Here is a 12,157-nt window from a genome sequence, read left to right as displayed (position 1 = left end):
GGAGGAGGAGGAGGAGGAGGAAGAAGAAGAAGAAGAAGAAGAAGAAGAAGAAGAAGAAGAAGAAGAAGAAGAAGAAGAAGAAGAAGAAGAAGACAAGCATTTGTATCAATAAGGGCTCAGAGATGTATCTAGAGTACATTTCCCAAAGCTTGGTCTCCCCAGTAAGCAAACTCATGAAAAATCCTGCAGATGCCAAGTTAGACTTCTGATGACATTCAAGAGTGGCCTCGGTTTCCAAGGAGCTGTAAATTATCTAAACAATGTTTTCAGGGGCCAGAGGAACTGAAAGCATGCAACCACGGCATCTGGGGCATGGAAGCCAGGCCAGTCCCACTGCACTTAGACAGGAAGAACGCACTGAAAGGATGTGGGGTGGACACAGTGGCTGCCCTGGGAAATCTGGAGAAGCTTGAGGGCTGCTGACGGGGACTGGACAAGATAGCCTTGGGCCGTTGAGTCCTGGTAGGACTGAAGAGAAGTGCAAGATGTGAGAACAGGAACTCACTTCTGCTTTCTGTTTCTCTATGAAGAAACAGACATCAAGACTGTCTTGAAATGCTCCCCACATGTGTGTGTGTATGTGAGCGCGCATGCACGTGCACGCACACATGCATGTGCACTAAGGGTTAAACCCAGGGTCTTTGTCCTAAGATACATTCTAAACCCTCTTTATTTGAAACAAGGTCTTGCTAAGTTGCCCCACCTGAGCTTGAGATCATCCTGTCTCAGCCTCCGAAAGTGAACATTTCCACTCTCACTCTTCACTTGTACCCAGGCTTCTCGTTGCCTGGGCTAAGCATGCCATAAAGGTCCAAGGGGTAGAGGCTTGGTTCTCAGCCTATGAGCCACAGGGAGACGGTGAACCCTTTAAAGGGTAGGACTAGTATAAGGTAGGCCACTGGGGGGGATGTCTTAGAAGGTGACAGTGGAGGCCCCACCCCCTCTGCATTTATCTGCCTTCTGTTGCTGTGCAGAAAGATCTCAGCCCTGTGCTTTTGCCACATGGTGCTAGATGGCCACAGGCCCAAAGGCAACTGAGCCAAGCAACCATAGACTGAAACCTCTGAAACCGTGAGCCAAAATAAACCTTTCTTCTTTTGAAGTCCATTACCTCAGGTATGCGGTTACAGTGATGCTGTGTTGACTAACACACTTGGTGGCCTGGCCCACCTACATTTTGCAAAGCAGCTGTTCAGTGGAGCCATTGTTTAAAAGTGAATTTCATAAGCTTACAAGTAAACAAATTAAATTACAACTAAAACAAAAAGGCACTGGACACTACTCACTTCCTGATTATTATACGATAGCTCCCTATCACTGAAACTCTCAAGGTTACTTACCTCTGGTGTATCTCATTTGAGGAAATACCACACAGTGGTGTACTACTAAACATTTGCCCACACCAACAGCGTCCCATTGACGGCTTAAACCCAGCCCAAGCAGGAATATTCACAGAGATGCTGTGAGTCAGGTCTTCGCTGACCATCCCTCTCCCACTCCCCGAAGCTGCTCCTCAACACGCATCATCACAAGTGCTCTTCTCCAACAATGAGCAAAGGCTTTATGTGGGAGAAATGAATGAGAATGGAATGGAAACTCCCCTACCCTCACACTCAGGGACACTGAGCACACAAAGGGCTGCGATCTCCACCTAAGGTTTAGGAACTTTCCTGCCTTCCTGGTTGAGTCACCCTAGTTGGAAGTTGTTTCCAGAATCTCTCTGCAGTCGCTCTTGCTGTTTCTAGGGGGATTTTCTGGAGAGGCTACTGTCCTCCTACCACTCTTCTCAAGTGAAAGCTAAGGCTAGCACAGCTCCCTGTTCCCAGAACAGCAAAGCCAGCTAGCTGCCTCTGGCCCTCATCACCTTGCAACAGGCTGAGCTTCAGGCTCCCCCAACAGAGAGCACCCTCCCCAACTCCACCCAGTCCATCCCCTTCCTTAGGGCAAAAGTGTGTGCCAGGCGCAGGCCCTGCTGAAAGCTAGCTCTACCTGTGAATAAGTCACATGAGAGGTGCTCATAAAAGTGGTCAAGTAAATAACAGCTGGCTCTTGGCATTTTCTGCTCCCCTCCCTAGTTTCTTTCCCTCTATACCCTTGCCCAATCCTCTAGATCCTTCCACCTCCCTGTCCCAGTTCAGCTGGCCCCAGTTCCCTTGGTCTTATCATTATCTCTTATTTTCCTCCCTGGCCCTTGAATAAGGCAGACCCGAAGGGCCACTGCCCCTGTGTAGCACCCAAGCCAACTGAAGGGTTTCCTAGTTCTACATTACCAGGCAGGACTACAGGGCTTCCTAAACTCAGATGCTCTGAGGCCCATGCATATCTCATTTCATGTGGCCCTAGAGTAGAAGCAAAAAGAATTAAGTAAACCAGCTTCTCCCCAAAGAAAAGAGACAACAGGAGAAGAATCTGGACTCTCAAACAAGCAGGTCGCTGGAGAAGAGCAGGTACAACTAGGTGATCTTAAAGTACTACACATTTCTGAAGATCCCTATCTCCACACCACACATAAATCTAGTTAGTTGTGTGACTGATACCACTGCCCAATATAGAAAGGACAAATACTTGGCTCTAGATGCAGCCAAATTGGAAATATGATGCTGTGGACTCCCTAACAGTAGAACTTGGACTATGGGATAAAAGCTATGTGAATTCTATAAAAAGCAGCATTCTGCTAAACAACAGTCTGCTTTGAGAGGTGGTAAGCTGAAGAGATTGGGCTATCCTTTGTCCAGAATTCAAGTGTCAGAGAAACGGCCTGATGTCCTAGAGTCAAATATTCCTGGACCAGAACCTGAATTACTACCTTTGCTGCCTTGGTGGAAATATCTAATCCCCCTGAGCATCTTTTGTATAATGGGGATAATGCACAACCTTGCAGGACTAAAGTAAAGGATAAATAAAGTAAAATATCTAATAACACTAGATGTTTCAAGATTGCTCAGAAAACTCGATCCTTTACCAGTCAAGAAGAGGGCTAGGTTACATGGCCTTCACAGGTTCCATGGTCTCTCTGCCCATCAAGTGTGACTGTGGTTCTGGACTCCTTCCTGACAGTTTCAAAGGAAAGCACATATCTGAGAGAGAGAAAGTCGACACTAGGTACGCTGGAGGACAGAGGAGGATACCGAGAACGGTCACCTCCGGCAGTTCCCTGCTTTCCCTTCTGACATCCTAGAATGAAAATGAAAGGTAGGGTTCTGGATTTAAAGTTCAGCCCTGGGCCTCAGTTTCCCCATCTGTATTATGGAGAAAGATAGATGGCTCCTTCCAGCTCTGCCTTTCCCTGTAAGAAGAGGAAGAGGAGAGAGGCACGCCTGTGAGGCGGGGCAGCAAGGAACAACTTCCCCCACCCACGGCCGGGGTCCACCTAGCCCAGCCCCAGTTCCCCCTAGTGGAACAAAAGACGGCCACCTGAGGCTCAAATCTTAAAGTTTCTTTATTGTGCTAACACTGTTGCCTGGAGCTCAGACCTAACACAGCAAACAATTCAGTCCAGAACCCCACCTACCGGGCCGGGACCCTCCGCTTGGACTGGGGACGCCTGGCCTGCGCCTGGGCCGCTCTCTCACACAGACTGCGCTCCTCCTCCCCGCCCCGCACCCGAGCCCTGGAGTCTGGGGGTGCAGGCCAACTCGGGGCGGCCTTCCTCCATCCCTCCTGGCCCCCTCCCGTTCTGGGGGAGGAGGCCGTGCTTCCCTACTCTTTTCCCCTAGGGGAATCCCTCAGCTGCCCTTCCGGAACCCCAGACGCCAACCAGCCTGGGGGGAGAGAGCGAAGTGCGCAGGCCCGAACGCGTTCCCGGCTGAGGGCGGAGAGCCCCGGGTCCAGACCCGGCCGGGGCGCAGCCCGGCGCGCTCACACCAAAAGCCCGTCTTTGCACTGCTGCAGCCCCTCGGCGCCCTCGGCGGGCACGGAGCTCTTGACCTGGACGTAGACCGGGGAGGGGCCCGCTTCGCAGGCGGCTGTGCGGGGCGCTAGGGCCACGTCCTCTGGGCCGCCGCAGGGCGGGGGCGCGTACTTGCGGCGCAGGGAGCGGCTGACGTTCTGAGTCGGGTACCCCAGGAGCTGGGTGACGCGGGTGCCGCGCCCGCTGGCCTTGCACCCGGGCGCCAAGGCGTCCTCTCTGGAAAACAACAGGCGGGTGGGTGAGCGGCTCCTCCGCGGCGCGGCGTGGGCAAGGCCTGGTCAGAGCTGGAGGCTCGTGGCAACCTGTCTCCCGCGCCTCCCTCCTCTACCTACCCTCGTCTCTCTCCCTCGACTGCACCTACTCTCCCCTCAGCACCTTCCTGACTGGCGACCCTGCAGGGACCCCGCAGGAGGGCGGTCACCGATCCCATCTTCCAGGCGCGGCGTGTCCACGAGTGTCTGGACCGCGCGCCGCGAGCAGCCCCTTCCCGGCGCCCTCCACCTTTCCTGAGGTTTGGCGGAGATGCCGCCTCTGCAGGAGGAAGCCCTCGGCACGGGGCTGCTTTCCTTTCCTTCTTTTATTCCTTCACTAACCCTGACCTTGGGCCTAGCTCGCGGTCTCCCCTCACTGCCTGCCCCTCACGGCTCGGTCTTTCCCTCCATCCCCAAGGCATTGCAATCATTAGCACTCCTAGTCTTGTTCTGTTTTTATTTCTAGTTTCTAATAAGTTGTTGGCACTATTCTTACTATTAACTTCTTAAATAGCAGGTCAAAGTTCTCACCGGCGCGATACAAGGGAAATGGGGGGGGGGGGGGAGACACAGGTCCTGCCCTCCAGGAGCTTACAGTCTAGGAAGACAGACAGACAGACAGACAGACAGATGGAAGACTGGAGGGGATGGAGAGCAGGGAGCCAAGGTGGAGACAGGGGAAGGGGACAGAAAAGCCATGCGGCAAGTGGCAGGTCGACATGCTGAGGTCCCAGCACTCCGTGGCGATGGCGGGCAGGTTTGGGGTGGGGGTCCAAGCCGGCCGGTGGCAGCCAGGGGGGAGAAGGGCAGGTCTGGCCCCCTGCCGCGCAGCAGCGAGCAGCATGCATCAGGTTTTACCTGATCTCGCTAGCCAAGTCGCCGCCGCAGGCCCCGCCGCCGACCCCGCCGCCGACGCCGTAGCCGAAAGCACCGCGGGTGCCGCCAGACCCGGGGCCCCCGCAGCAGCAGACGACGAGCCCCCAGATGCCCAAGGCCAGGCAGGCCAGCATGAGCAAAGAGCCCAGCACGGCGCCGATGATCATGCCCACACGCTTGGAGTCTGTGGAGAGAGGTGGAAGAGGGTCAGGCATCTCACCCCCTGGCAAGTGCCCGACTGACCAGGAGGTGCCACAGCAGGGGTCTGTGGGAAAGAGGGACAGGAACGCCGGGGGTCTCCGGTTCTGGGACAGCCAGGAAGGAAGGTGTGGGAAATGCACATGAAGTGGATGTGCCCACTGCTTCTCCCAGAGCGTCCAGCTCCAAGGCAGAGCTCAGGTTCCCCCACCCCCACCCTGCACCCCAGCCCTCCCAGCAAAGGTGCCTCAGGACCAATGCACCTACCTGACACCTTCACCTCCACCACGCAGACACTGTAGCCTACGTGATTGGCCACTGTGCACTGATACAGCCCGTTGTCTGCACTAGAGATGTCCTTCAACACGAGGTCGCCATTGCTGAGACCTGAAATTAGAAAAGCATCAGGTATAGTGAGAGAGAGGCTTAGTCTCTGAAAGGCCCCACCTAAGCCTCCATGCCTGTGGTGTGGGGAATGGGACACACACACACACACACAGAGGTTCCCTTGCGCTAAATTCCCTCCCCCTGCTTAGACTCTAACCCTACTGAGATGGGGAGCAGGGAAGCACCCCTCTCCCAGAAATTCTCTCTGTGACCATAGGGAAAAATACATTCCCTCCCTGAGCCTCCTTACTGGTACAGTGAGAACAGGGTTAGAGCAGAGGGACTGTAAGGTCCCTTCTAGCGCACTTCGTCTTTTTGTGGTTATGTGCTAGGAGCATCACACCCCTCATTCCATTTAGGCCTTACAAGTCCCTGAAAGGGAGATGCTGGGATTCCCTTATGGGTTAAGAAGCCAAGCACAGAGAGGGTAAGCCTCTGGCTTGTGGATTGTAGCTACTAGCCTTTGTCCCAGCCAGGACCTAGCCCAGCTTCATCTCAAGTTGAGCTCTTTTCAGATTACCACACTGCTTTTGGCTGACTCCCCAGTTCTGCCTCCTCTGCTCCCCTCAACAGGAGCTGCTGGAGCACGCCCAGAGAAGGAGCCCTCTAGCTCTTCCAGGTTGGACTGGGTGCCACTGAGAAGCTAGGAAAACCCCACAAGGTCCCAAAGTCCTCTGCACACTGCCCCCACTAGACCGCTCACCTTGGTTTATGGAGCCATGGAAGGACTCATGGTAGGAGAGCTCAGAGTGATAGCTGTGCTGAGAGTGGTAGGACCCTGCTCGGTAGGGGTGGATGTGCCCGCTGATCTTGGCCCACTTGTAAGACAGTGGCTGGGAGCCCCCGTTGGCAAAGCACTTGAGCACCACATCGTTGCCCTTCGTCATGTGGCCTTCACTCCAGCACATGGGTACTGCGGGGCGTGCTGCAGGGAGGCAGGTGGTCGTGAACCAGGACTGCTGTGAGGCAGAAGCAGGCTCACAGAGGCTAGGTGGCCCTCGGCCCCAAAGCTTGGAGAAGGAGATGCTAGAGGAGTCTGGCCATACCTTGGACAGTAACAATGACCTTCCGGGTGGCCATGGTGGTCTTCTTCACCCGACATTCATAGGTGGCTGTGTCAGATACCTGTAGGTTCATGAGGTTGATGGAGGCATCATACTGGCTGGGGTCTGCAGCCGCAAAGCGGACCCTCTGCTGCAAATGGGGGAGGTTGCCGTGGTTGATCCTCTTGTCCTGATAACTAAGGAACTGTGAAGAAGAGGAAAACAGGTAGTGAGAAAGGTAGAACCAAGGGGGCCATGTGGCTTGGTGGCTCTGGGCAATTCATTTAATTCCCCTGAGACTCCTTTTTTTGAAAATGAGGATGATGATGCAATGAGTGAAGTCTGATGAGGGCAAGCACTTTGGAAAGCATCAGGACAGGACAGGAACTTGAGGGCAGCAGCAGTACCTGGCCTGCCCGTTGGAATGGGTTAAGAGGAGATAGACTGAATGCCTGGCTAGATTCCCAGCTGCACAATTATCCCACTTCCCTGAGAGGCATTGGGAATTCCCAGGTCCTGGTTTTGTTTCTTGCCCTCCTTTTCTTCTCAGGATGCTGGCTGCCCAATGAAGTACAAAGTAAAGTGAATCCTGTGGCCAGCACTCACCACATTCTCTCTAGACGAGGGGTCTGAGTTGACCTGCATCCACTCAATGTCCAGCCCATTGGGACCATAGTCCTCAGGGTCCAAGATGTAAGGGCAGCCCAGCCTCACATTGTCACCTTCTGCCAGATATAGGACTTCCTGGCCATCCCCGTTGATCCGTACAGCAGACAGCAGTGCTGGGGAAGGCAAAGCAGGTGGGGTGAGGGGTGAGGGCCAGAGGTTCAACAGTCAGCTTCAGCCTCTGCCTCTACTGTTCTGTTGCAGCTGTCCAGGGCTCAGTGGGGCTTCCATGGGGTGTGGGGGAGATGCTTGCATAAGCACGCAAGTGGTTGTGTGTGTGTGTGTGTGTGTGTGTGTAGGTATGAGCATGTCTGTGCATACTTGTGTTTCTCACTTATTCATGGGGCAGTGTCTTGCATGATCACAGTCATGTATATGTTCTGTGACTGTGTGGGTATGCCTCTGAATATTGGTTAAATACACATAGCTGTTATGTTCACAGGTATGCATACATGCTTCAGTGTAAACTATATACCCATATGTACATTGTATGCTTATGAGCATTTGCAGCTCCAAGAATATTCATGCACATGACTGTGTGGGGTATCTGCTTATATATTTATGTGACGGTGTGGGTGATCTTTTATATGTCTATATTTGTGTTTATGTGTAGGCATGTGGGATACCCAGAGGTATTAAGTGTTCTGATGGAGGAGGCTTAGGGATTAAAAGCCACCTGTCTGGGCTGTGCCTGGGCCTGTCTGGGCCAAGTGAGGTGCTCGTGGCCAAAAGCAGAAGGATAGATATAGGGATTTCTGGGTCTGTTTCGAGCCTGAGAAGCAATAGACTGGATGTGTCTGTCTGTGTGTGTCCGGGTATGATTGTATGCATCTGTGGACCTTTGGGTATGACTGTGTGACAATGTGTGCTGACTGTGTGAGTGCTCTCGGTGACATTGTGTGCCCTGCTTGACAGCAGGAGGTGTGACCTGGACCTGCCTGTGCTCAGGTGCCGTAGTGATGATGTATGCCTGGGACCATGGCAGCGTGCCTCTGCAGGGCAAGCCTGACGTGATGGCCTGTGCTGCTGCTGCAGACTGCGTCCTTTCCCTTGTGGCTCAGTACAGCTGCTTCTGCACTGGGGCTCCTCCTGCCACTGAGTCAGAGGCAAGCAGCTAGGGTTAGGAGCCAGGAGCCAGAAGCTCAGGATTGAGCTCCTCTCCCTCCCCATCCCAGAGCCCCAGGCAGTCACTAGCCCAAACAAACCAGTTAGACCTAGAGAGGGATAAGAGGGGGCTGTGCCCAGGGACCCACCCTGGGTGCTCAGTGCCCTACTTCAGGTCTCTGGCAACACTACTCCCTCCTCAGACCCCTCACCCTGCTGGCTAGCTTTCCATCCCCAGACCTTTTAAGTCAGCATGGCCTGTGAGTCCCAGCCCCAAGTCTTAGCAATCGTCCTGTTTGGCTTGGGACACTGCACACCTCAGGGCATCTCACATACACTATTTCAGCTTCCCGGGCAAGGCAAATTGACACATAGACATAGTCTTTCAAACCTTCCAAATACAGATGTATTCCTGTGCAGGCCTCCTTGTCACACACAGAAGCACTGACAGGTCTATACCAACACAGATTCGCATTTGCAGGCAAGCACAGGATGTGTGAATCCAGAGACACACCCACTGCATGCTCCTATGGTTTCAGGTTCGTTCGTCAAGACCAGACATATTTGCAGAAGCCCTACCTGCCAGGTGTAGCCTGGCTCCAGAGAGGCAAACAAGGGCTCTTCTTGCTTCTCAGGGACTTGAACTTGTCCTTTGGGGCCCTGGTTGGGCCATCTGCCATGCCCTAACCCGGCTAGACTGCAGAGGCCCAGATTCAGCTGGCTGGCTGCTGGCAGCGGCAGAGGTGCTAACGGGACCTGGTGAAGCCTCCTCCTGCCCCAGGCCAAAAGAAAACCAGCTCATTCCTGAGATAAGGATCCTGATGCTATCTGCCAGATCCTGCTGCAGTACCTGGGAAGCTGAGGACGAGCCAGAACTCAGGTGAGAGCAGAGGCCCCACCCCGGGGCAGAGCCACTGAAAGCAGCTGGCAACAGGGAGGATGCTTCCCACACCGTGGAGGCCAGGCAGGCAGGAGCGGGAGGATTCAGAAAAAGGGGCTCGGGAAGGAGGAACAGGCTATGCCTCCACCCTACTCTGAGTGCCTTTCTTCAATTGTCCTAGCCTCACCCCATCTTCTCATTCTCAGAAGCTTTCTCAGCCTCCTCCCAAGGGTTCCAGCCTTTTGCACCTCCTCCCTCTTGTTGGGAAGTTGTTCCTATTGTGTCACCATGCTTTCTCTTGCTGTGACACTGAGGAGGCACTTTCTGGAGGCATGGAGCATGAGGGAAGAGGGAGACTGGAGAAAAGAATAAAGTCACCTTGGAAGAGAGCTAGCTGCTAAGAATAGGGGATCACCTGCTGTTCCCCATGAAAGACAGTGGCCATTGTCTCCCCCACAAAATCACTAGGGGCTGGCACTGTCAAGGGAGTGTCCCTTCAGTAGTAGTAGTAGCTACTTTCAACTATAAATCCTCTGAATTTTCAGGCAGCTTCCAGACAGGAAGGTGAGCAAGGAGAAAGGAAGATAGAAAAAGCAGCTGAACAGCTGCATGTGTCCACACAGAACATGAAGATGTCCCAGCTCCCCAGAGCTTAGCCAAGTGCCCTGGGTGGGCTCTGCCAGCCAAACTCACAAGACATGAGTGTTACAGGCATCCTGCCAGAAATGCCAACAGCCACGCACATGCGTGTGCGTATACACACGTGCGCACACACACACACACACACAGGCTAACACAGTCCCCTTCCCACATTCCTTCCTGATACCCCTTCATCCCAAATCCAGACCCCAGGAGCAACATAGAGCTATTTCAATGATACACAAACAGAATGGCCCTTGCTGGGACTTGCTTGGCCTGGGCAGGGTGCCACAATATCCAAACCTAAGTCCTGCCCTCCAGGAGTACCCCAGCAGGATGAGGAGGCCCAGGGAAATACCTTTTGTCCCCTTCTTCCTCTGGCCTCATCCTGGAGGGGAATCTCAAAGCACAGGAAACCCAGCATGGAGGTGTCAGGCCTAAGCTGTCATCTTTCATGATGGAAACAGCCCACCAAGACGTAGCCTCTCGTAACACAAAACTCCTCTGCCCTGAGCAGAACTTTGGCCTTGAAAGCAGCTCCTCCCACTCAATGACAAGAGACTGTCTTGATGGAAACTGATCCTTCTCAGGCTCCTCCTCAGCCCCCACCCAGGGCCGCTGCTCACCTGACTCCTACCCCACCTCCAGCTCCCACACATAACTGAGCAAGCCTTATCCTCCAGGTCCCAGCATGGACCCAGCATGCAGGGTGCCTGCACATGTGTGAGCCCCACAGGCTCTCGGATGCCCGGAAGATCCTGCCCTAAACTTTTGGGTTCAGGCTGTCCTGGGCAGAGCCCCCTTTGGCAGCATCAGAACCAGGGTGGCATGAGGACAGGCAGGCGCTCAGTGAGCCCTGGCTGCCCCTTTCCCTGCCCACTGCCCAGCCCCATACCTGGGCTCAGGCACACAAGCAGGAGATGGAATGTTCCTCGGACTCGCATGTCTCTGGGCTCGGTGTCGGCTCCGTCTGGGCTGGGTTCCTGTGGGTCGGTGGTGGTGGTGGTGGTGGTGGTGGTGGTGGTGGTGGGTGGAAGGGGCAGGTGGAGGGAGGGGGAGCTGAGGGCCCAGACACTGCCCGGGGTGGCAGGAAGGTGCAGTGAGTGCCCAGCTGGGGAGCAGCCGGAGTTATTTCTATGGGAGGGAGGGGGCCTGGTCCCCGCCTTGGGGAGGAGCCCCAGTAACCCTAATTAGCGGGGTGACAGGATGGCCTACCCAGGCATTACCCAGCCTTCACCCAAGCTCTTCCCTGTCCTGAGAGTAGTGCACAGTGGCCAGGGGGACTTGTAATTAAGCACCTGTTAAACATCTACTTCCTCCTGGCCACATCCTGGGGTGTCAACAGTTGCCCCATTTTACAGCGTCCACAGAGCTCCCCTCACCACTCATTTGCTATCCCCTTCCCTGGGGGAAGTGGGAAAAAGGAAGGAGAAGCCAACCTTGGGGAAGAAGGCTGGCCAGGCCTGGAAAAGTTTAACAGCGGTCCAGGACCCTGAGCATGACACACTCTCCCAGTTCCTGAGCCTCTGGAGGGGGACCCCTCCAGGTGGAGGCCTGAGAGAAAGTGCACCAGAAAAGTGGACTTTTCTGCCATGCTGGGACCTGAGCTGGAGGGCAGGCCCAGCAGATGAAAGGGAGCCAGGAATTCTCAGCCCGCCTTCCCCTCCAGGCCTCTGGCCCTTCAAAGGGAGCAGGGCCTCACAGCTGAAACAGGGAGGGAAGGAGTTTACACAGGAGCAGGATCCCCCCTAGCTGCACTTCCACCTGTGCCAAGTGGGCACAGCCTGGAGAGCCACAGGTGTTATAGGGGCCCAGGTCTCTAACTGCACAGAGCTAGAACAGTTTGCTGAGGCCTAAGAGAAGGGGGACCACAGTGTGTAGAGGGCATGACTGAAGCAATGGGGAGTTGAGGGGACTCCCCTGGTGAGGGGATGTCCAGGTGGATTACTGCACAGGTGCTTGAGTGAGGGTGTACAGGTGGGAGGGAGGGCACGCCTCTACGAAGAGTCTCTGTGTGCTTCCTTGAAGCATCACTGGGTTTCCCAGCTTTGATGCCCAGGAAGAGTGGCTTGAGGATTAATGCAGACCCTTACAACCCTCCCCAACCTCACTGGGCAGAGGAAGCCAGCACAGTTCTGGGCAGGCTAGAGCTGGGCTCTGTGGAGGGTCCCAGCCAGCAGGAGAAAGTAGAAGGTAGCCCTAG

General features: G+C 54.7%; 1 protein-coding gene across 1 annotated transcript; it reads right to left on the bottom strand.

The window, feature by feature from the left end:
- Positions 1-3,710: 3,710 nt before the first annotated feature.
- LOC101565541 (V-set and immunoglobulin domain-containing protein 8) lies at positions 3,711-10,920 on the bottom strand. The gene is made up of 7 exons (XM_004639945.2): positions 10,850-10,920; positions 7,272-7,447; positions 6,669-6,870; positions 6,326-6,547; positions 5,503-5,622; positions 5,020-5,221; positions 3,711-4,126 (listed from the first exon to the last, which is right to left on the bottom strand). The coding sequence occupies exons 1-7, from the start codon at positions 10,896-10,898 to the stop codon at positions 3,859-3,861; spliced, it is 1,239 nt and encodes a 412-aa protein (XP_004640002.1). The 5' UTR covers positions 10,899-10,920; the 3' UTR covers positions 3,711-3,858.
- Positions 10,921-12,157: the final 1,237 nt, after the last annotated feature.

This window comes from Octodon degus, unplaced genomic scaffold (assembly GCF_000260255.1).
Source record: "Octodon degus isolate 3935 unplaced genomic scaffold, OctDeg1.0 scaffold00116, whole genome shotgun sequence".
NCBI lineage: Eukaryota > Metazoa > Chordata > Mammalia > Rodentia > Octodontidae > Octodon > Octodon degus.
Note: the sequence above shows the minus strand (reverse complement) of the source record. Positions and strands in the feature narration are given on the sequence as shown.

Coding starts and splice junctions, on each gene's coding strand:
- LOC101565541 (XM_004639945.2), bottom strand. CDS start 10,898: ATGCGAGTCCGAGGAACATTCCATCTCCTGCTTGTGTGCCTGAGCCCA. Junction 6,548..6,668: donor GGTCATTGTTACTGTCCAAG/GTATGGCCAGAC, acceptor GCCTCCCTGCAG/CACGCCCCGCAGTACCCATG. Junction 4,127..5,019: donor GACTTGGCTAGCGAGATCAG/GTAAAACCTGAT, acceptor GTTGTTTTCCAG/AGAGGACGCCTTGGCGCCCG.